Source organism: Pristiophorus japonicus, chromosome 11, assembly GCF_044704955.1.
Source record: "Pristiophorus japonicus isolate sPriJap1 chromosome 11, sPriJap1.hap1, whole genome shotgun sequence".
NCBI classification, from domain to species: Eukaryota; Metazoa; Chordata; class Chondrichthyes; family Pristiophoridae; genus Pristiophorus; species Pristiophorus japonicus.
Genome location: NC_091987.1, coordinates 145,666,475 through 145,690,615, shown reverse-complemented (window position 1 = coordinate 145,690,615; position 24,141 = coordinate 145,666,475). Strand labels below are relative to the sequence as shown.

The window sequence follows — 24,141 nt, the reverse complement described above, 5'->3', positions numbered from 1 at the left end:
CTCTGCTCTCCCTCTCTCCTCTCCCTCTCTCCGCTCTCTCTCTCCTCACCCGCTCATCCCTCTCTCCTCTCCCTCTCTCTGCACACTCTCTCCTCTCTCTCTCTCCGCTCCCTCTCCCCGCTCCCGCTCTCTGCTCGATCTCTCCTCTCCCACTCTCCTCTCCCTCTCTTCTCTCCCTCTCTCTGCACCCTCTCTCCTCTCCCTCTCTCCTCTCCCTCTCTCCTCTCCCTCCCTCTGCACCCTCTCTCCGCTGCCTCTCTCCTCTCCCTCTCTCCTCTCCCTCTCTCCTCTCCCTCTCTCCTCTCCCTCTCCCTCTCCCTCTCTCCTCTCCCTCTCTCTGCACCCTCTCTCTCCACCCTCTCTCCGCTCCCTCTCCCCACTCCCTCTCTCCTCTCCCTCTCCATGTTCCCTCTCTCTGCTCCCTCTCTCTGCTCCCTTTCTCTGCTCCCGCTCTCCGCTCCCTCTCTCTGCTCCCTCTCTCCGCTCCCTCTCTCCTCCGCTCCCTCTTTCCGCTCCCTCTCTCCTCTCTCTCTCTCTGCACACTCTCTCTGCACCCTCTCTCCTCTCCCTCTCACCTCTCCCTCTCCCTCTCTCCTCTCCCTCTCTCTGCACCCTCTCTGTGCACCCTCTCTCCGCTCCCTCTCCCCGCTCGCTCTCTCCTCTCCCTTGCTGTGTTCCCTCTCTCTGTTTCCTCTCTCTGCTCCCTCTCTCCTCCCACTCTCCCTCTCTCCTCTCCCTCTTTCTGCACCCTCTCTCTGCACCCTCTCTCCGCTCCCTCTCCCCGCTCCCTCTCTCCTCTCCCTCTCTCTGTTCCCTCTCTCTGTTCCCTCTCTCTGCTCCCTCTCTCCGCTCCCTCTCTCCGCTCCCTCACTCCGCTCCCTCTCACCGCTCCCTCACTCCATCCACTCTCTCCGCTCCCTCTCTCCATCCACTCTCCGCTCCCTCTCTCAATCCACTCTCTCCGCTCCCTCTCTCAATTCACTCTCTTCGCTCGCTCTCTCCGCTCCCTTTATCGGCTCCCTCTCTCCGTCCACTCTCTCTTCTCCCTCTCTCCATCCACTCTCTCCGCTCCCTCTCTCTGCTCCAGCTCTCCGCTCCCTCCCTCCGTCCACTCTCTCCACTCCCTCTCTCTGCTCCCCCTCTCCTCTCCCTCTCTCTGCTCCCTCTCTCCGCTCCCTCTCTCCGCTCCCTCTTTCTGCTGCCTCTCTCGTCTCCCTCTCTCCGCTCCCTCTCTCCTCTCCATCTCTCCTCTCCCTCTCTCTGCTCCCTCTCCCGCTCTCTGCTCCCTTTCTCCTCTCCCTCTCTCTGCTCCCTCTCTCCGCTCTCTCTCTCCGCTCCCTCTCTCTGCTCCCTCTCTCCGCTCCCTCGCTCCTCTCCTTCTCTCTGCTCCCTCTCTCCGCTCCTCTCCCCGCTCCCTCTCTCTGCTCCCTCTCTCTGCTCCCTCTCTGTGCTCCCTCTCTCCTCTCCCTTGCTCTGCTCCCTCTCTGCGCTCCCTCTCTGCACTCCCTCTCTCCGCTCCCTCTCTCTACTCCCTCTCTCCGTCCACACTTTAAATTCCCTCTCTCCGCTCCCTTTGTCCGCTCCCTCTCTCCATCCACTATCACTTCTCCCTCTCTCCGCTCCCTCTCTCTGCTCCCTCTCTCCGCTCCCTCTTTCTGCTCCCTCTCTCCTCTCCCTCTCTCCTCTCCCTCTCTGCTCTCCTCTCCCTCTCTCCGCTCTCTCTCTCCTCTCCCGCTCTCCTCTCCCGCACCCTCTCTCTGCTCCCTCTCTCCGCTCCCTCTCTCCTCCGCTCCCTCTTTCCGCTCCCTCTCTCCTCTCTCTCTCTCCGCTCCCTCTCCCCGCTCCCGCTCTCTGCTCGATCTCTCCTCTCCCGCTCTCCTCTCCCTCTCTCCTCTCCCTCTCTCTGCTCACTCTCTCCTCTCCCTCTCTCCTCTCCCTCTTTCCTCTCCCTCTCTCTGCACCCTCTCTCCGCTCGCTCTCCCCGCTGTCTCTCTCCTCTCCCTCTCTCTGCTTTCTCTCCCCTCTCCCTCTCTTTTCTCCTTCTCTCCTCTCCCTCTCTCCGCACCCTCTCTCTGCACCCTCTCTCTGCACCCATCTCCGCTCCTCTCCCTGCTCCCTCTCTCTGCTCCCTCTCTCTGCTCCCTCTCTGTGCTCCCTCTCTCCTCTCCCTTGCTCTGCTCGCTCTCTGCGCTCCCTCTCTGCACTCCCTCTCTCCGCTCCCTCTCTCTACTCCCTCTCTCCGTCCACACTTTAAGCTCCCTCTCTCCGCTCCCTTTGTCCGCTCCCTCTCTCCATCCACTATCACTTCTCCCTCTCTCCGCTCCCTCTCTCTGCTCCCTCTCTCCGCTCCCTCTTTCTGCTCCCTCTCTCCTCTCCCTCTCTCCGCTCCCTCTCTCCGCTCCCTCTTTCCGCTCCCTCTCTCCTCTCCCTCTCTCCTCTCCCTCTCTGCTCTCCTCTCCCTCTCTCCGCTCTCTCTCTCCTCTCCCGCTCTCCTCTCCCGCACCCTCTCTCCGCTCATTCTCTCCGCTCCCTCTCTGCTCTCCCTCTCTCCTCTCCCTCTCTCCGCTCTCTCTCTCCTCACCCGCTCATCCCTCTCTCCTCTCCCTCTCTCTGCACACTCTCTCCTCTCTCTCTCTCCGCTCCCTCTCCACGCTCCCGCTCTCTGCTCGATCTCTCCTCTCACGCTCTCCTCTCCCTCTCTTCTCTCCCTCTCTCTGCACCCTCTCTCCTCTCCCTCTCTCCTCTCCCTCCCTCTGCACCCTCTCTCCGCTGCCTCTCTCCTCTCCCTCTCTCCTCTCCCTCTCCCTCTCTCCTCTCCCTCTCTCTGCACCCTCTCTCTCCACCCTCTCTCCGCTCCCTCTCCCCACTCCCTCTCTCCTCTCCCTCTCTATGTTCCCTCCCTCTGCTCCCTCTCTCCTCTCCCTCTCCCTCTCTCCTCTCCCTCTCTCTGTTCCCTCTCTCTGCTCCCTCTCTCTGCTCCCTCTCTCTGCTCCCGCTCTCCGCTCCCTCTCTCTGCTCCCTCTCTCCGCTCCCTCTCTCCTCCGCTCCCTCTTTCCGCTCCCTCTCTCCTCTCTCTCTCTCTGCACTCTCTCTCCGCACCCTCTCTCCTCTCCCTCTCTCCTCTCCCTCTCACCTCTCCCTCTCCCTCTCTCCTCTCCCTCTCTCTGCACACTCTCTGTGCACCCTCTCTCCGCTCCCTCTCCCCGCTCGCTCTCTCCTCTCCCTTGCTGTGTTCCCTCTCTCTGTTTCCTCTCTCTGCTCCCTCTCTCCTCCCACTCTCCCTTTCTCCTCTCCCTCTTTCTGCACCCTCTCTCTGCACCCTCTCTCCGCTCCCTCTCCCCGCTCCCTCTCTCCTCTCCCTCTCTCTGTTCCCTCTCTCTGTTCCCTCTCTCTGCTCCCTCTCTCCGCTCCCTCTCTCCGCTCCCTCACTCCGCTCCCTCTCACCGCTCCCTCACTCCATCCACCTTCTCCGCTCCCTCTCTCCATCCACCTTCTCCGCTCCCTCTCTCCATCCACTCTCCGCTCCCTCTCTCAATCCACTCTCTCCACTCCCTCTCTCAATTCACTCTCTCCGCTCGCTCTCTCCGCTCCCTTTATCGGCTCCCTCTCTCCGTCCGCTCTCTCTTCTCCCTCTCTCCGTCCACTCTCTCCGCTCCCTCTCTCTGCTCCAGCTCTCCGCTCCCTCCCTCCGTCCACTCTCTCCGCTCCCTCTCTCTGCTCCCCCTCTCCTCTCTCTCTTTCTGCTCCCTCTCTCCGCTCCCTCTCTCCGCTCCCTCTCTCTGCTGCCTCTCTCGTCTCCCTCTCTCTGCTCCCTCTCTCCTCTCCATCTCTCCTCTCCCTCTCTCTGCTCCCTCTCCCTCTCTCTGCTCCCTTTCTCCTCTCCCTCTCTCTGCTCCCTCTCTCCGCTCTCTCTCTCCGCTCCCTCTCTCTGCTCCCTCTCTCCGCTCCCTCGCTCCTCTCCTTCTCTCTGCTCCCTCTCCCTCTCTCTGCTCCCTTTCTCCCCTCCCTCTCTCTGCTCCCTCTCTCCGCTCTCTCTCTCCGCTCCCTCTCTCTGCTCCCTCTCTCCGCTCCCTCGCTCCTCTCCTTCTCTCTGCTCCCTCTCTCCGCTCCTCTCCCCGCTCCCTCTCTCTGCTCCCTCTCTCTGCTCCCTCTCTGTGCTCCCTCTCTCCTCTCCCTTGCTCTGCTCCCTCTCTGCGCTCCCTCTCTGCACTCCCTCTCTCCGCTCCCTCTCTCTACTCCCTCTCTCCGTCCACACTTTAAGCTCCCTCTCTCCGCTCCCTTTGTCCGCTCCCTCTCTCCATCCACTATCACTTCTCCCTCTCTCCGCTCCCTCTCTCTGCTCCCTCTCTCCGCTCCCTCTTTCTGCTCCCTCTCTCCTCTCCCTCTCTCCTCTCCCTCTCTGCTCTCCTCTCCCTCTCTCCGCTCTCTCTCTCCTCTCCCGCTCTCCTCTCCCGCACCCTCTCTCCGCTCCCTCTCTCCGCTCCCTCTCTGCTCTCCCTCTCTCCTCTCCCTCTCTCCGCTCCCTCTCTCAATTCACTCTCTCCGCTCGCTCTCTCCGCTCCCTTTGTCGGCTCCCTCTCTCCGTCCACTCTCTCTTCTCCCTCTCTCCATCCACTCTCTCCGCTCCCTCTCTCTGCTCCAGCTCTCCGCTCCCTCCCTCCGTCCATTCTCTCCGCTCCCTCTCTCTGCTCCCCCTCTCCTCTCCCTCTCTCTGCTCCCTCTCTCCGCTCCCTCTCTCCGCTCCCTCACTCCGCTCCCTCTCACCGCTCCCTCACTCCATCCACTCTCTCCGCTCCCTCTCTCCATCCACTCTCCGCTCCCTCTCTCAATCCACTCTCTCCGCTCCCTCTCTCAATTCACTCTCTCCGCTCGCTCTCTCTGCTCCCTTTGTCGGCTCCCTCTCTCCGTCCACTCTCTCTTCTCCCTCTCTCCATCCATTCTCTCCGCTCCCTCTCTCTGCTCCAGCTCTCCGCTCCCTCCCTCCGTCCACTCTCTCCGCTCCCTCTCTCTGCTCCCCCTCTCCTCTCCCTCTCTCTGCTCCCTCTCTCCGCTCCCTCTCTCCGCTCCCTCTCTCTGCTGCCTCTCTTGTCTCCCTCTCTCTGCTCCCTCTCTCCTCTCCATCTCTCCTCTCCCTCTCTCTGCTCCCTCTTCCTCTCTCTGCTCCCTTTCTCCTCTCCCCCTCTCTGCTCCCTCTCTCCGCTCTCTCTCTCCGCTCCCTCTCTCTGCTCCCTCTCTCTGCTCCCTCGCTCCTCTCCTTCTCTCTGCTCCCTCTCTCCGCTCCTCTCCCCGCTCCCTCTCTCTGCTCCCTCTCTCTACTCCCTCTCTGTGCTCCCTCTCTCCTCTCCCTTGCTCTGCTCCCTCTCTGCGCTCCCTCTCTGCACTCCCTCTCTCCGCTCCCTCTCTCTACTCCCTCTCTCCGTCCACACTATAAGCTCCCTCTCTCCGCTCCCTTTGTCCGCTCCCTCTCTCCATCCACTATCACTTCTCCCTCTCTCCGCTCCCTCTCTCCGCTCCCTCTTTCTGCTCCCTCTCTCCTCTCCCTCTCTCTGCTCCCTCTCTCCGCTCCCTCTTTCCGCTCCCTCTCTCCTCTCCCTCTCTCTGCTCCCTCTCTCCTCTCCCTCTCTCCGCTCCCTTTCTCCGCTCCCTCTCTCCGCTCCCTCTCTCTGCTCCCTCTCTCCGCTCCCTCTTTCCGCTCCCTCTCTCCTCTCTCCTCTCTCTGCTCCCTCTCTCCTCTCCCTCTCTCTGCTCCCTCTTTCCTCTCCCTCTCTCCTCTCCCTCTCTCCGCTCCCTCTCTCCTCTCCCTCTCTCTGCTCCTCTCTCCGCTCCCTCTCTCCGCTCCTCTCTCTCTCTGCTCCCTCTCTCCTCTCCCTCTCTCCGCTCCCTCTCGCCGCTCCCTCTCTGCTCTCCCTTTCTCCTCTCCCTCTCTCCGCTCTCTCTCTCCTCTCCCGCTCTCCTCTCCCTCTCCCTCTCTCTGCACCCTCTCTCCACTCCCTCTCTCCGCTCCCTCTCTGCTCTCCCTCTCTCTCTCTCCTCTCCCTCTCTCCGCTCTCTCTCTCCTCTCCCGCACCCTCTCTCCCGCTCCTCTCCCGCACCCTCTCTCCGCTCCCTCTCTCCTCTCCCTCTCTCTGCTCTCTCTCTCCTCTCCCGCTCATCCCTCTCTCCTCTCCCTCTCTCTGCACCCTCTCTCCTCTCTCTCTCTCCGCTCCCTCTCCCCGCTCCTGCTCTCTGCTCGATCTCTCCTCTCCCGCTCTCCTCTCCCTCTCTTCTCTCCCTCTCTCTGCACCCTCTCTCCTCTCCCTCTCTCCTCTCCCTCTCTCCTCTCCCTCTCTCTGCACCCTCTCTCCGCTGCCTCTCTCCTCTCCCTCTCTCCTCTCCCTCTCTCCTCTCCCTCTCCCTCTCTCCTCTCCCTCTCTCTGCACCCTCTCTCTGCACCCTCTCTCCGCTCCCTCTCCCCACTCCCTCTCTCCTCTCCCTCTCTCTGTTCCCTCCTCTGCTCCTTCTCTCCTCTCCCTCTCCCTCTCTCCTCTCCCTCTCTCTGCACCCTCTCTCCGCTCCCTCTTTCCTCTCCCTCTCTCTGTTCCCTCTCTCTGCTCCCTCTCTCTGCTCCCTCTCTCCGCTCCCTCTCTCTGCTCCCTCTCTCCGCTCCCTCTCTCCTCCGCTCCCTCTTTCCGCTCCCTCTCTCCTCTCCCTCTCTCCGCTCCCCTCTCCCTCTCTCTGCTCCCTCTCTCCTCTCCCTCTCTCTGCACCCTCTCTCCTCTCCCTCTCCCCGTTCCCTCTCTCCTCTCCCTCTCTCCTCTCCCTCTCTCCTCTCCCATTCTCTGCACTCTCTCTCCGCTGCCTCTCCCCTCTCCCTCTCTCCTCTCCCTCTCTCCTCTCCCTCTTTCCGCTCCCTCTCTCCTCTCCCTCTCTCTGCTCCCTCTCTCCTCTCCCTCTCTCTGCACCCTCTCCTCTCCCTCTCTCCGCTCCCGCTCCCTCTCTCCTCTCCCTCTCTCTGCTCGCTCTCTCCTCTCCCTCTCTCCTCTCCCTCTTTCCTCTCCCTCTCTCTGCACCCTCTCTCCGCTCGCTCTCCCCGCTGACTCTCTCCTCTCCCTCTCTCTGCTTTCTCTCCCCTCTCCCTCTCTTCTCTCCCTCTCTCCTCTCCCTCTCTCCGCACCCTCTCTCTGCACCCTCTCTCTGCACCCATCTCCGCTCCTCTCCCCGCTCCCTCTCTCTGCTCCCTCTCTCTGCTCCCTCTCTGTGCTCCCTCTCTCCTCTCCCTTGCTCTGCTCCCTCTCTGCGCTCCCTCTCTCCGCTCCCTCTCTCTACTCCCTCTCTCTACTCCCTCTCTCCGTCCACACTTTAAGCTCCCTCTCTCCGCTCCCTTTGTCCGCTCCCTCTCTCCATCCACTATCACTTCTCCCTCTCTCCGCTCCCTCTCTCTGCTCCCTCTCTCCGCTCCCTCTTTCTGCTCCCTCTCTCCTCTCCCTCTCTCCGCTCCCTCTTTCCGCTCCCTCTCTCCTCTCCCTCTCTCTGCTCCCTCTCTCCTCTCCCTCTCTCTGCTCCCTCTCTCCGCTTCATCTCTCCCCTCCCTCTCTCCTCTCCCTTGCTCTGCTCCCTCTCTGCGCTCCCTCTCTGCGCTCCCTCTCTCCGCTCCCTCTCTCCGCTCCCTCGCTCCTCTCCCTCTCTCTTTCTGCTCCCTCTCTCCTCTCCCTCTCTCCGCTCCCTCTCGCCGCTCCCTCTCTGCTCTCCCTTTCTCCTCTCCCTCTCTCCGCTCTCTCTCTCCTCTCCCGCTCTCCTCTCCCTCTCCCTCTCTCTGCACCCTCTCTCCGCTCCCTCTCTCTGCTCCCTCTCTCCGCTCCCTCTCTGCTCTCCCTCTCTCTCTTCTCTCCCTCTCTCCGCTCTCTCTCTCCTCTCCCGCTCTCCTCTCCCGCACCCTCTCTCCCGCTCTCCTCTCCCGCACCCTCTCTCCGCTCCCTCTCTCCTCTCCCTCTCTCCGCTCTCTCTCTCCTCTCCCGCTCATCCCTCTCTCCTCTCCCTCTCTCTGCACCCTCTCTCCTCTCTCTCTCTCCGCTCCCTCTCCCCGCTCCTGCTCTCTGCTCGATCTCTCCTCTCCCGCTCTCCTCTCCCTCTCTTCTCTCCCTCTCTCTGCACCCTCTCTCCTCTCCCTCTCTCCTCTCCCTCTCTCCTCTCCCTCTCTCTGCACCCTCTCTCCGCTGCCTCTCTCCTCTCCCTCTCTCTGTTCCCTCCCTCTGCTCCCTCTCTCCTCTCCCTCTCCCTCTCTCCTCTCCCTCTCTCTGCACCCTCTCTCTGCACCCTCTCTCCTCTCCCTCTCTCTGTTCCCTCCCTCTGCTCCCTCTCTCCTCTCCCTCTCCCTCTCTCCTCTCCCTCTCTCTGCACCCTCTCTCTGCACCCTCTCACCGCTCCCTCTCTCCTCTCCCTCTCTCTGTTCCCTCTCTCTGCTCCCTCTCTCTGCTCCCTCTCTCCGCTCCCTCTCTCTGCTCCCTCTCTCCGCTCCCTCTCTCCTCCGCTCCCTCTCTCCTCTCCCTCTCTCCGCTCCCCTCTCCCTCTCTCTGCTCCCTCTCTCCTCTCCCTCTCTCTGCACCCTCTCTCCGCTCCCTCTCCCCGCTCCCTCTCTCGTCTCCCTCTCTCCTCTCCCTCTCTCCTCTCCCATTCTCTGCACTCTTTCTCCGCTGCCTCTCCCCTCTCCCTCTCTCCTCTCCCTCTCTCCTCTCCCTCTTTCTGCTCCCTCTCTCCTCTCCCTCTCTCTGCTCCCTCTCTCCTCCCCCTCTCTCTGCCTCCTCTCCTCTCCCTCTCTCCGCTCCCGCTCCCTCTCTCCTCTCCCTCTCTCTGCTCGCTCTCTCCTCTCCCTCTCTCCTCTCCCTCTTTCCTCTCCCTCTCTCTGCACCCTCTCTCCGCTCGCTCTCCCCGCTGCCTCTCTCCTCTCCCTCTCTCTGCTTTCTCTCCCCTCTCCCTCTCTTCTCTCCCTCTCTCCTCTCCCTCTCTCCGCACCCTCTCTCTGCACCCTCTCTCTGCACCCATCTCCGCTCCTCTCCCCGCTCCCTCTCTCTGCTCCCTCTCTCTGCTCCCTCTCTGTGCTCTCTCTCTCCTCTCCCTTGCTCTGCTCCCTCTCTGCGCTCCCTCTCTCCGCTCCCTCTCTCTACTCCCTCTCTCTACTCCCTCTCTCCGTCCACACTTTAAGCTCCCTCTCTCCGCTCCCTTTGTCCACTCCCTCTCTCCATCCACTATCACTTCTCCCTCTCTCCGCTCCCTCTCTCTGCTCCCTCTCTCCTCTCCCTCTCTCTGCTCCCTCTCTCCGCTCCCTCTTTCCGCTCCCTCTCTCCTCTCCCTCTCTCTGCTCCTTCTCTCCTCTCCCTCTCTCTGCTCCCTCTCTCCGCTCCCTCTCTCCGCTCCCTCTCTCCTCTCCCTTGCTCTGCTCCCTCTCTCCGTCCACACTTTAAGCTCCCTCTCTCCGCTCCCTTTGTCCGCTCCCTCTCTCCATCCACTATCACTTCTCCCTCTCTCCGCTCCCTCTCTCTGCTCCCTCTCTCCGCTCCCTCTTTCTGCTCCCTCTCTCCTCTCCTTCTCTCCGCTCCCTCTTTCCGCTCCCTCTCTCCTCTCCCTCTCTCTGCTCCCTCTCTCCTCTCCCTCTCTCTGCTCCCTCTCTCCGCTTCATCTCTCCCCTCCCTCTCTCCTCTCCCTTGCTCTGCTCCCTCTCTGCGCTCCCTCTCTGCGCTCCCTCTCTGCGCTCCCTCTCTCCGCTCCCTCTCTCCGCTCCCTCGCTCCTCTCCCTCTCTCTTTCTGCTCCCTCTCTCCTCTCCCTCTCTCCGCTCCCTCTCGCCGCTCCCTCTCTGCTCTCCCTTTCTCCTCTCCCTCTCTCCGCTCTCTCTCTCCTCTCCCGCTCTCCTCTCCCTCTCCCTCTCTCTGCACCCTCTCTCTGCTCCCTCTCTCTGCTCCCTCTCTCCGCTCTCTCTCTGCTCTCCCTCTCTCTCTCCTCTCCCTCTCTCCGCTCTCTCTCTCCTCTCCCGCTCTCCTCTCCCGCACCCTCTCTCCCGCTCTCCTCTCCCGCACCCTCTCTCCGCTCCCTCTCTCCTCTCCCTCTCTCCGCTCTCTCTCTCCTCTCCCGCTCATCCCTCTCTCCTCTCCCTCTCTCTGCACCCTCTCTCCTCTCTCTCTCTCCGCTCCCTCTCCCCGCTCCTGCTCTCTGCTCGATCTCTCCTCTCCCGCTCTCCTCTCCCTCTCTTCTCTCCCTCTCTCTGCACCCTCTCTCCTCTCCCTCTCTCCTCTCCCTCTCTCCTCTCCCTCTCTCTGCACCCTCTCTCCGCTGCCTCTCTCCTCTCCCTCTCTCTGTTCCCTCCCTCTGCTCCCTCTCTCCTCTCCCTCTCCCTCTCTCCTCTCCCTCTCCCTCTCTCCTCTCCCTCTCTCTGCACCCTCTCTCTTCACCCTCTCTCCTCTCCCTCTCTCTGTTCCCTCCCTCTGCTCCATCTCTCCTCTCCCTCTCCCTCTCTCCTCTCCCTCTCTCTGCACCCTCTCTCTGCACCCTCTCTCCGCTCCCTCTCTCCTCTCCCTCTCTCTGTTCCCTCTCTCTGCTCCCTCTCTCTGCTCCCTCTCTCTGCTCCCTCTCTCCGCTCCCTCTCTCTGCTCCCTCTCTCCGCTCCCTCTCTCCTCCGCTCCCTCTCTCCTCTCCCTCTCTCCGCTCCCCTCTCCCTCTCTCTGCTCCCTCTCTCCTCTCCCTCTCTCTGCACCCTCTCTCCGCTCCCTCTCCCCGCTCCCTCTCTCGTCTCCCTCTCTCCTCTCCCTCTCTCCTCTCCCATTCTCTGCACTCTTTCTCCGCTGCCTCTCCCCTCTCCCTCTCTCCTCTCCCTCTCTCCTCTCCCTCTTTCTGCTCCCTCTCTCCTCTCCCTCTCTCTGCTCCCTCTCTCCTCCCCCTCTCTCTGCCTCCTCTCCTCTCCCTCTCTCCGCTCCCGCTCCCTCTCTCCTCTCCCTCTCTCTGCACGCTCTCTCCTCTCCCTCTCTCCTCTCCCTCTTTCCTCTCCCTCTCTCTGCACCCTCTCTCCGCTCGCTCTCCCCGCTGCCTCTCTCCTCTCCCTCTCTCTGCTTTCTCTCCCCTCTCCCTCTCTTCTCTCCCTCTCTCCTCTCCCTCTCTCCTCTCCCTCTCTCCGCACCCTCTCTCTGCACCCTCTCTCTGCACCCATCTCCGCTCCTCTCCCCGCTCCCTCTCTCTGCTCCCTCTCTCTGCTCCCTCTCTGTGCTCTCTCTCTCCTCTCCCTTGCTCTGCTCCCTCTCTGCGCTCCCTCTCTCCGCTCCCTCTCTCTACTCCCTCTCTCTACTCCCTCTCTCCGTCCACACTTTAAGCTCCCTCTCTCCGCTCCCTTTGTCCACTCCCTCTCTCCATCCACTATCACTTCTCCCTCTCTCCGCTCCCTCTCTCTGCTCCCTCTCTCCTCTCCCTCTCTCTGCTCCCTCTCTCCGCTCCCTCTTTCCGCTCCCTCTCTCCTCTCCCTCTCTCTGCTCCTTCTCTCCTCTCCCTCTCTCCGCTCCCTCTCTCCGCTCCCTCTCTCCGCTCCCTCTCTCCTCTCCCTTGCTCTGCTCCCTCTCTGCGCTCCCTCTCTGCGCTCCCTCTCTCCGCTCCCTCTCTCCGTCCAAACTCTCCGCTCCCTCTCTCCGCTCCCTTTGTCCGCTCCCTCTCTCCGTCCACTATCTTTTCTCCCTCTCTCCGTCCACTCTCTCCGCTCCCTCTCTCCGTCCACTCTCTCCACTCCCTCTCTCCGCTCCCTTTGTCTACTCCCTCTCTCCGTCCATTCTCTCTTCCTCTCTCCATCCACTCTCTCCGCTCCCTCTCTCTGCTCCCGCTCTCCGCTCCCTCCCTCCGTCCACTCTCTCCGCTCCCTCTCTCTGCTCCCTCTCTCCACTCCCTCTCTCCATCCACACTCTCCGCTCCCTTTGTCCACTCCCTCTCTCCATCCACTCACTCTTCTCCCTCTCTCCATCCACTCTCTCTGTGCTCCCTCTCTCTGCTCCCTCTCTCCTCTCCCTCTCTCCACTCCCTCTTTGCACTCCCTCTCTGTGCTCCCTCTCTCCATCCACACTCTCCGTCCACACTCTCCGCTCCCTTTGTCCGCTCCCTCTCTCCGTCCACTCTCTCTTCTCCATCTTTCCGTCCACTCTCTCCATACACTCTCTCTGCTCTCTCTCTCTGCTCCCTCTCTCCGTCCACACTCTCCGTTCCCTCTCTCCATCCACACTCTCCGCTCCCTCTCTCCGTCCACTCTCTCCACTCCCTCTCTCTGTCCACACTCTCCGTTCCCTCTCTCCGTCCACACTCTCCGTTCTTTCTCTCCATCCACTCTCTCCTCTCCCTCTCTCTGTCCTCTCTCTCTGCTCCCTCTCTGTTCCCTCTCTCTGTCCACACTCTCCGTTCCCTCTCTCCGTCCACTCTCTCTGCTCCCTCTCTCCGTCCAGTCTCTCCGCTCCCTCTCTCCACTCCCCCTCTACTCTCCCCCTCTCTCCATCTACTCTCACATTAGAGTGCGTTAAGGTCAAAGTGCAACAATTGGAAATCAGACTGTGTATTACGGGTCAGATGGGATATTGTACTGTTCAGTACAGATCAAAGCGTATCAGTTTGATCATGTCATTTGATGGTTAATTGAGCCACTTATTCCACACTGTGGGTGTTGAACTTGGGTACCATGCATCTGATACGCAGACCCTGCTCCACCGGTGGATCTGATACGCAGACCCTGCTCCACCGGTGGATCTGATACGCAGACCCTGCTCCACCGGTGGATCTGATACGCAGACCCTGCTCCACCGGTGGATCTGATACGCAGACCCTGCTCCACCGGTGGATCTGATACGCAGACCCTGCTCCACCGGTGGATCTGATACGCAGACCCTGCTCCACCGGTGGACCTCACATGCAGCAGCTGGTTGATCGACCAGTTGTGACTGCGCTGCCTGTGATTTTCAGTCCATTAGTTTCAATGAGTAACAAATGACGAGGAGTGCTTCCGCCATTTGAGGTAGGCCACCGGCTGGATATGAGATTATACTGCGGCACGGGGTCGCACCACATTGGCCCCTATTATTACCACTGGCGACAACATGTCTCACTCTAGCACTGATCAGATACCCATCGTGTAGGGATTGGTCAGTCAAACAGATAGATGTCACAATGCAATTTTGCAGGCACCAATCCTAAAGCAGGTTCATTGTTCGTAAAAGAAAAATTTGTTTCTAGCTTTACAACTTGTAATGTATTTGCTTCATGGGTTCTTTGCTTAAGAATTCATAGCAACACATTGCTATTAAGGACTAGTTGGTTTATTAGCAAAGGTTTAACAATCACACTACACATTACCAGTTCATCCACCAGGCTCACAAACACCTGCCTCATCCTGGATGCCCCGAACCCAACTGGTTGGGGTTTTATTGAGCCTTGTGAACATCACATGATTGGCTAAGCCACTCACAATGCAACAGCTCTACCAACCTGTGAGCATACTCACCGCTGCATACATTATATAACTGTGTTAATATTGGGAGTTCCTTATGCTCTTATTCTATTGTAGAATGATAATTAGAAATCACGCCCTGCCTGAAGTAATCTCTGATAGGCCCAGAGATGAATTTCACTAAGGTATTTCAGATTAATGTCACTCTCTTCACTTGCAGATGGGGATCAGTGTGAATCCAGCCCTTGCAGAAATAATGGCAAATGCCGCGACGGCATCAATCGGTATGAGTGTCTCTGCTTGGAAGGTTATAAAGGCATCAACTGTGAGATTGGTAAGATCCAAGAGAGAATAGTTCACAATCGATAACCGAAAAGTGATTTGTTGAATGAGGTAAATGAGGAGGGGTGTGATCGTGGTCAGAGTAGTGGGGTGGAGGGGTGGGTGTGTTATATATGTGGTCTTGTATTTACTCTATGCAGCCACCAGAGGGCTCATTCCCCAGAGTCCCAAGGGACCTCATAATCCCTTGGGAGCACAGGTATTTAAGAAGGCTTCACAGGTTGGAGAGGCACTCTAGAGACCTGCATTAAAAGACTACGGTCACACTTTACTTTGAGCTCACAGTGTTCAGTCTGACTCTTTCTCCATACACAACAACTGGCGACGAGATACAGATAGCGAACCCAAAGATGCAGAGAACAGTGGGCATCCTGGAGAAATCTTCAGAGGGAGATGATTGGGAAACTTTTGTGGAGCAATACTTCGTGGCCAACGAGCTAGCTGGGGAAGAGAGCACTGCCAAACGTAGAGCGATCCTCCTCACCGTCTGTGGGGCACCAACGTATGGCCTCATGAAGAATCTGCTCACTCCAGCGAAACCCACGGAGAAATCGTACGATGATTTGTGCACACTGGTCCGAGAGCATTTGAACACGAAGGAAAATGTTCTGATGGCGAGGTACCGGTTCTACACCTACAAAACGTCTGAAGGCCAGGAAGTGGTGAGTTATGTCACCGAGCTGAGACCACTTGCAGGACATTGCGAATTTGAAGGACATTTGGAGCACATGCTCAGAGACTTTTTCGTACTTGGCATTGGCCACGAAACCATACTTCGCAAGCTTTTGACTGTAGAGACCCCAACCTTGAGTAAGGCCATAGCGATAGACCAGGCGTTCATTGCCACCAGTGACAATACTAAGCAAATCTCTCAGCACACAAGTGCTGCTACAAGTACTGTGAATCAAGTGATGTTGTTTTCGAATCGTAACGTACAGGGCAGGTCACACATACCTGCAGCTACACGTCCACAGATGTCTCAGAGTCCAACATCAAGGTCATTAACACCTTGTTGACGCTGCGGGGGTGATCATCGTTTCCATTCATGCCGATTCACAGGATACGTTTGCAAAGGCCGCAGAACAGTGGGACACCTCCAACGAGTGTGCAGGTGAGCTGCTAAGCCTGTTAAACCTGTTAAACCTGCAAACCACCACGTTGCAGAGGAAGACAGATCCACGGAGGATCACTACGAACCAGCGCCTCAGATAGCAGAGGCAGAAGTACATGGGGTGCACACATTCACCACAAATTGTCCCCCGATAATGCTGAATGTTGAACTAAATGGACTCCGGTGTCAATGGAGCTGGATATGGGCGTGAGCCAGTCCAGTCCATCATGGGCAAAAAGACTTTCGAAAGGTTGTGGTGCAACAAGGCCTCAAGGCCAGTCTTAACTCCAGTTCGCACGAAACTAAGAGCTTACACTAAAGAACTGATTCCTGTAATCGGCAGTGCTACCGTAAAGGTCTACGATGGAGCGGTGCACAAGCTACCACTCTGGGTGGTACCGGGCGATGATCCCATGCTGTTCGGCAGGAGCTGGCTGGGAAAGGTATGCTGGAACTGGGACAACGTCCGAGCGCTATCGTCCACTGACGATACTTCGTGTGCCCAGGTCTTAAGCAAATTTCTTCACTGTTCGAACCAGGCATCGGGAAATTCCAAGAAGCAAAAGTGCTTCCAGGGGCGCGACCCATCCATCACAAGGCGAGAGCAGTACCGTACATGATGAAAGATAGGGTAGAGATCGAGCTAGACCGGCTGCAACGAGAGGGTATCATTTCACCGATCGGGTTCAGCGAGTGGACCAGTCCTATTGTCTCAGTCCTCAAGGGAGACGGCACTGTCAGAATCTGTGACTATTACAAAGTAACTATCAATCGTTTCTCCCTGCAGGACCAATACCCACTACCAAAAGCCGGCAACCTCTTTCCAAAGCTGGTGGGAGGAAAGAAGTTCACAAAGCTGGATCTGACTTCAGCCTACATGACGCAGGAATTGGAGGAATCATTGAAGGCCCTCACCTGCATCAACACGCACAAAGGTCTTTTTGTTTATAACAGATGCCTGTTTGGAATCCGATCAGTGGCAGCGATATTCCAGAGAAACATGGAAAGTTTACTGAAGTCGGTCCCGCACACCGTGGTCTTCTTCCAGGACGACCACAGGTCGGAACACAGTCGAGCACCTGCAGAAGCTGGAGGAGTTTCTTAGTCGACTCAACCGCTTGGGGCTCAGGTTAAAATGCTCAAAGTGCGTTTTCCTGGCATCTGAAGTGGCGTTCTTGGGAAGGAGGATTGCGGCGGACGGCATCAGGCCCAGCAACGTGAAGACGGAGGCAATCGAGAACTCACCGAGGCCACAGAACGTGACGGAGCTGCAGTCGTTTCTGGGACATTGAACTACTTTGGTAACTTCTTACCGGTTCTCAACACCCTGCTAGAACCACTGCACGTCTTACTGCGAAAAGGGGGTGAATGGGTTTGGGGCAAAAGCCAAGAAAATGCCTTTGTAAAAGCGAGAAAATTGTTATGCTCAAACAAATTGCTTGTGTTGTATGATCCATGTAAGCGTTTGGTACTAGCATGTGATGCGTCGTCATATGGCGTCGGTTGTGTATTGCAACAAGCTAATGATTTCAGGAAACTGCAACCGGTTGCTTATGCATCCAGGAGTCTGTCTAAGGCCGAGAGAGCCTACAGCACGATTGAAAAAAAGTGTTAGCATGTGTCTATGGGGTAAAGAAAATGCATCAATACCTGTTTGGGCTAAAATTCGAATTGGAAACTGACCATAAACCACTAATATCCGTTTTCCGAGAGTAAAGGGATGAATAACAATGCATTGGCGTGCATCCAGAGATGGGCACTCACATTGTCCGCAGACAACTATGCCATCCGCCACAGGCCAGGCACAGAAAACTGCACCGATGCTCTCAGTCGGCTGCCATTGCTCACCTCGGGGGTGGAAATGGCGCAGCCCGCAGATTTAGCCATGGTTATGGAAGCATTTGAGAGTGAGCAATCACCAGTCACTGCCCGGCAGATCAAAACCTGGACAAGCCAGGATCCCTTATTATCTCTAGTCAAAAGCTGTGTGCCTCACGGGAGCTGGTCCAGTGTCCCAGTGGAAATGCAGGAAGAGATAAAGCCGTCCAAGCGGCACAAAGATGAAATGTCTATACAGACAGACTGCCTTCTGTGGGGCAATCGAGTAGTGGTCCCCAAGAAGGGCAGAGACACCTTTATCAATGATCTCCACAGTACACACCCAGGCATCGTAATGATGAAAGCGATAGCCAGATCCCACGTGTGGTGGCCCAGTATCGATGCGGTCTTAGAGTCCTGCATTCACAGATGTAATACATGCTCGCAGTTAAGCAATGCATCCAGGGAGGTGCCGCTAAGTTTATGGTCTTGGCCCTCCAAACCGTGGTCTAGGGTACACGTCAACTATGCAGGTCCGTTCTTGGGTAAAATATTCCTTGTGGTTGTAGATGCGTACTCCAAGTGGATTGAAAGCCTGCGGTCCATGTTTGCCACACACAGCTTACCCGATGTCCTGGTGAGCGACAACGGGCCATGTTTTACCAGTGCTGAGTTCAAAGATTTCATGACCTGTAACGGGATCAAACATGTCTCATCTGCCCCGTTTAAACCAGCGTCCAATGGTCAGGCAGAGAGAGCAGTGCAAACCATCAAGCAAGGCTTGAAGAGGGTAACTGAAGGCTCACTGCAGACTCGCCTATCCCGAGTCCTGCTTAGCTACTGCACAAGACCCCACTCGCTCACTGGGATCCCACCTGCTGAACTACTCATGAAAAGAGCACTTAAAACAAGGCTCTCGTTAGTTCACCCTGATCTACATGAACAGGTAGAGAGCAGGTGGCTTCAACAAAGTGCATACCATGATAGCGCCAATGTGTCACGTGAGATTGAAGTCAATGATCCTGTATTTGTATTGAATTATGGACAAGGTCCCAAGTTGCTTCCCGGCACTGTCGTGGCCAAAGAGGGGAGCAGGGTGTTTCGGGTCAAACTTTCAAATGGACTCATTCACCGGAAACACTTGGACCAAATCAAACTCAGATTCTCGGACTATCCTGAGCAACCCACCTTGGACCCTACCTTTTTTGATCCCCCAACACACACACCAGTGGCATCCGACACCACGGTTGACCACGAAGCAGAACCCATCATCCACAGCAGCCCTGCAGGGCCCAACACCATCAGGCAGCCCAGCAAGGCCAGCTGCCCAGCGAGGGCCCAACAAATGATTCAACAACACTAGCTTTCACACCGAGACGAACAACCAGGGCATGAAGAGCCCTAGATCGACTCACATTGTAAATAGTTACACTATTGGCTTTGGGGGGGAATGTTGTTATATATGTAGACTTGTATTTACTCTATGCAGCCACCAGAGGGCTCATTCCCCAGAGTCCCAAGGGATCCCATAATCCCTTGGGAGCACAGGTATTTAAGAAGGCTTCACAGGTTGGAGAGGCACTCTGGAGACCTGTAATAAAAGACTAAGGTCACACTTTACTTTGAGCTCACAGTGTTCAGTCTGACTCTTTCTCCATACACAACAGGGGGGAGGTTGGAGGGAAGCCTGTGGCATTGGAGGATCAAGGTATCCTTGTGCAGCCCAGAGGAGCAGTCCTGTCCCACCTGGCCCTACAACAAAATACAAAAGATAGTTTACTATCAGCTGTTGCTCAGTGGGTAGCACACTCCCACCAATCAGAAGGTTGTGGGACTTGAGCACATAAATCTAGGCTGACACTCCAATACAGTGCTGAGGGAGTGCTGCACTGTCAGATGTGCTGTCTTTCGGATGAGATGTTAAACTGAGGCCCTATCAGCAAGGACAAACATCGACGACGAGATTCAACACCACCTCCAGTGCGCCGGCGCAGCCTTCGGCCACCTGAGGAAGAGAGTATTCGAAAATTAGGCCCTCAAATCTGGCACCAAGCTTATGGTCTATAGGGCTGTAGTGATACCTGCCCTCCTGTATGGCTCAGAGACATGGACCATATACACTAGACACCTCAAATCGCTGGATAAATACCACCAACGATGTCTCCGCAAGATCTTGTAAATCTCCTGGGAGGACAGATGCACCAACGTCAGTGTTCTCGATCAGGCCAACATCCCCAGCACCGAAGCACTGACCACACTCGACCAGCTCCGTTGGGCAGGCCACATTGTTTGCATGCCCGACACAAGATTCCCAAAGCATGCCCGACACAAGATTCCCAAAGCAAGCGCTCTACTCGGAACTCCTACATGGCAAGTGAGCCCCAGGTGGGCAGAGGAAACATTTCAAGGACACCCTCAAAGTCTCCTTGATAAAGTGCAACATCCCGACCGACACCTGGGAGTCCCTGGCCAAAGACCGCCTGAAGTGGAGGAAGAGCATCCGGGAGGGCATTGAGCACCTCGAGTCTCATCGCCGAGAGCATGCAGAAAGCAAGCGCAGGCAGCGGAAGGAGCGTGCGGCAAACCAGACTCCCCATCCACCCTTTCCCTGAACCACTGTCTGTCCCACCTGTGACAGAGACTGTAATTCCCGTATTGGACTGTACAGTCACCTAAGAACTCACATTTGGAGTGGAGTGGAAGGATTTCGAGGGACTGCATATGATGATGATGAGCACACTTCCACAATCAGAAGGTTGTGGGACTTGAGCACATACACCTACGCTGATACTCCCAGTGCAGTGCTGAGGGAGTGCTGCACTGTTGGAGGTGCTGCCTTTCAGATGAGACGTTTAACTGAAGCCCTGTCTGCCCTCTCAGCTGGACGTAAAAGATCCCATGGCACTATTCGAAGAAGAGCAGGGGAGTTATCCCCGGTGTTTTGGCCAATATTTATCCCTCAATCAACATAACAAAAACAGATTATCTGGTCATTACCACATTGCTGTTTGTGGGAGCTTGCTGTGCACAAATAGGCTGCGCATTTCCCACATTACAACAGTGACTACACTCCAAAAGTACTTAATTGGCTGCAAAGCACTTTAAGAAGTCCGGTGGTCATGAAAGGCACTATATAAATGAAAGTATTTCTTTCTTTAAAACTTACCAGACCACTTCTGGCCCTCAATCCAGCCCAGGATTGGCCTGGGGGCGGGTGTGGGGCGGGGGCGGGAAAGACCTCACTGCTTCCCACCTGGAACGAATGGTATGCCGGCAGGCAGGCTGGCTGCAAAATTTTGGCCGGTGCATTAAAATAGCCCGGGCCTGAGTTTTGGACCAGAGGGTGAGTTTCCAATTCACTAACCACCCGTCCTAAAATCAGGGTCTCAGTGTCTATTTGGTGCGTGACGTTTGGTCTCTTTCAGATATCCCAAAGCTGTGCCAAGCGGACAATGGAGGCTGCCAGCACTACTGTCGAGTCCAGCGCAACGGTGTAAAATGTTCCTGTGTCGACGGCTACGCACTTGGAGCAAATGATAAGTCGTGCAATCCTCAAGGTAGAAATTTAATATTTTATTTGCATTCCTGTAATGTATTTGCTTCATGGGTTCTTTGCTTAAGAATTCTTAGCAACACATTGCTATTAAGAACTAATTGGTTTATTTGCAAAGGTTTAACAATTCACACGACACATTACTAGTTCATCCACCAGGCTCACAACCACTTCCCTCATCGTGGATGCCCCGAACCCAACTGGCTCGGGTTTTATTGAGACTTGTGAACATCACTTGACTGGCTAAGCCACTCCCTACTCAACAGCTCTACAACTATTTTTGTAAAACTTTTAAATCAAATGCGCCTTTTTTATGGGCACCAAAATCTGCAAATTAACAATTAAAAATTAAAGGGAACCTTGTCAAATCAAATTAATTTAAATTTTGTTCCCTGTTGAAATGGTGTACTCCAGTCCCTCCGGCGCCCACCTCTCGCGGAAGGCCATGAGCGTACCGGTGGACACTGCACGCTCCATCTCCACGGACACCCTGGCTCAGATGTAGCTGTGGAAGAGAGGCAGGCAGTCGGGCTGAACGACTCCCTCGACCACCCGCTGCCTGGACCGGCTGATGGCCATCTTGGCCATGCCCAGGAGCAGGCCTACAAGGAGGTATTCCGACCTGCCCGCTCCCCTTTGCACAGGGTGCCCAAAGATCAGGAGTGTGGGACTGACGTGCAACCAGAATTTGAGGAGCAGCCCCTTCAAATATTCGAAAAGGGACTGCAACCGAACACATTCAACATATACCTGGAACACGGACTCCTCCAGAGCGCAGAAAATGCAGGCGGCCTGGGAGTCAGTGAACCGAATTAAAAATTTATTGCACGGGACTGCCCCATTCATCACTCAGCAGCTCTACACAGCTGTGAGGTGCATCCCTTAGAAATCCCTTCCTAAACTTTGCATTCTTACATCGTACCTCGTCAATGATGGGGGAGGGGGATAAGTAGATTGTGTATGTCCTACCACCATCAATTGTAGGGCGATGATGTGAGGAGGACTAATTTACACAGAACTGTTTGAATGAGCTTGTGTTCTTCACATTGCCTTACGCCTCATCTCACAACCCACCAGTGAGCTGACAAAACCAATCCTTTTTTGTCTTCCTCTTGCTCTGCTCTCATCGGGCTCCTCCCAACCTCTGTCTATCCTTCACGTGGAGAGGGCGCAGTGGCAGAGTGCTGTATGCCCTGGGCAAGTCACTGGTTTGTCATCCTCCTCAGATTCCTGATATGAGCATGTTGTTGTGCTCTTACAAAATTAGGCAAAATGTTAAGTCTGTCATTGCTCTCTCTGAGTTTGACATACAAGATGTATACCAATCATTACATGACACTGCAAGGTAATTCCTATTAATTTGATTCAGCTACCAACATTGCTAAATAGCGAGTGATCGGGAAGGCCAATGGAATCTTGGCCTTTATTGCAAAGGGGATGGAGTATAAAAGCAGGGAAGTCTTCTACAGTTATACAGGATATTGGTGAGGTCACACTTGGAATGCTGCATGCAGTTTTGGTTTCCATATTTATGAAAGGATATATTTGCTTTGGAGGCAGTTCAGAGAAGGTTCATTAGGTTGATTCCGGAGATGAGGGGGGTTGACTTATGAGGAAAGGTTGAGTAGTTTGGGCCTCTACTCATTGGAATTCAGAAGAATGAGAGGTGATCTTATCGAAATGTATAAGATTATGAGGGGGCTTGACAATGTGGATGCAGAGAGGATATTTCCACTGATGGGGGAGACTAGAACTAGGGGGCATAACCTTAGAATAAGGAGCCGCCCATTTAAAACTGAGATGAGGAGAAATTTCTTCTCTGGGGGTTGTAAATCTGTGGAATTCGCTGCCTCAGAGAGCTGTGGAAGCTGGGACATCAAATAAATTTAAGACAGAAATAGACAGTTTCTTAAACGATAAGGGAATAAGGGGTAATGGGGAGTGGGCAGGGAAGTGGACCTGAGTCCATGATCGGCTCAGCCATGATGTTATTAAATGGTGGAGCAGGCTCGAGGGGCCATATGGCCTACTCCTGTTCCTATTTTTTATGTTCTTATGTTCTTATATTGGTAACTGGGAACTCTCTACTACCTAGCCCTGCTGCAATGTGTGTAGATTGTCCCGATCCAATACATAGAATAATAACTCAGCCAGCCGGTAAGCACCCATGGGTACCAGTGTGCATAGCTCTGGTCAGAATCTCCAAACGCCTTCAGAATGATCATCCTCATGTTTAAATCCCTTCATGGCTTCACCCTTTCCTATCTCTACAATCTTCTCCAGCCCACCTATCCTTTTTCACAATTCCCAGTTCCTCTGATTCTGGCCTCTTGTGCATCGCTCCCTTCCCCAACCCCATTCAGCCTCTTAAGCACCACACACTGGAACATAGGAACAGGAGGAGGCCATTCAGCCCCTCAAGCCTGTTCTTCCATTCAATTAGATCATGGACGATCTGCATCTACCCACCTTTGTTCTGTAACTCTTAATAACAAAAATCTATCAATCTCAGTTTTGACATTTTCAGTTGACCCGTAACATTAACAGCTTTTGGAGGAAGAGAGTTCCAGATTTCCACGACCCCTTGTGTCAAGAAGTGCTTCTTGCCATCACCCTGAACGGCCTAGTTCCAATATTAAGGTTATGCCCTCGTGTTCTGATCTCTGCATCAGAGGAAGTCCAGCTAGTGTAGGTATTACCCCCCCTAATCCCTTCCTCCTCATCACCTCTGTCTTCCTTTAAGAACCTCCTTAAAACCCACCTCTTTGACCATACATTTCATCACCCCTCCTAATATCCCATTCTTTGGCTCAGCGTTCTTGCTTTTGATGAAGCCTCTATGAAGCACTTTGCAACAATTTCTATGGTAAGGCAATACATAACAATAACTTGCATTTATATAGCACCTTTAGAGTAGTAAAACATCCCAAACCGCTTCACAGGAATGTAATCAAACACAAATTGACATAAGCCAAGAAGGAGACATTAGGACAAATGACCAAAAGTTTGGTCAAGGAAGTAGGTTTTAAGGAGCATCTTAAAGGAGAAGACATAGGCGGAGAGGTTTAGGGAGGAAGCTCCAGAGCCTAGGGCCTAAACGTCTGAAGGCACAACGCCAATACTGAGGTGAAGGAAGAATGAGGATGGACAAGAGGCCAGAATTGGAGGACCCAGAGTTCCTCTTACAACCGGGATGTAGGGCTGGAGGAGGTTACAGTGTTAGGGAGGGGTGAGACCATGGAGGGATTTGAACATGACGATGACAATTTTAAAATCTAGACGTTCGGGAACCGGGAGCCAATGTAGGTCACTGAGTGTAGGGATGATGTATGAGCGGGACTTGCTGTGAGTTAGGATACAGGCAGCAGTGTGTAAAATGAGCTCAAGTTTACGGAGTTTGGAAGATGGGAGGCCAGTCAGGAGAGCATTGGAATAACTGAGGTGGGAGATAACTATAGCAGATGGACTGAGGTTGGGATGGAAACGGGCGATGTTATGGAGGTGGAAGTCAGTGGTCTTGGTGATGGAGAGGATATGGGGTTGGAAGCTCAGCTCAAGGTCAAATCGGCCGCTGAGGTTGTGAACACTCTGGTTCAGCATGAGACAGTGGCTATGAAAGACGATGGAATCTGTGGCTAAGGAATGACGTTTGTGATCCTTGGGAGACTTCAGAGGTAAAGGTCTGGAGGCAGGAAGAGAAGTAACTGCTGGAGATTCTGAACTGAAAGTTAAGAACGGAACAAGGCAATACAATGGAGGAGGGTCATTGGAAGAGGATGCTATGGTCAACCATGTCAAAGGCTGCAGACAGGAAAAGAAGGGTAAGGAGGGATATAGTTTACCACAGTCACAAAGGGTGCACTTTGTTGCATTGATAAAGTGCT

General features: G+C 55.5%; 1 protein-coding gene across 1 annotated transcript in view; it reads left to right on the top strand.

Annotated features, from left to right (window-relative positions):
- Positions 1–24,141, top strand: part of LOC139275609 (coagulation factor X-like) — a 103,937-nt gene that overhangs the window by 38,376 nt on the left and 41,420 nt on the right. The window contains exons 4-7 of the mRNA XM_070892779.1: positions 13,654–13,767; positions 20,130–20,261; positions 21,525–21,602; positions 23,923–24,078. Coding sequence (XP_070748880.1) covers positions 13,654–13,767; positions 20,130–20,261; positions 21,525–21,602; positions 23,923–24,078 — 480 coding nt within the window. The remainder of the gene's footprint in view (positions 1–13,653; positions 13,768–20,129; positions 20,262–21,524; positions 21,603–23,922; positions 24,079–24,141) is intronic.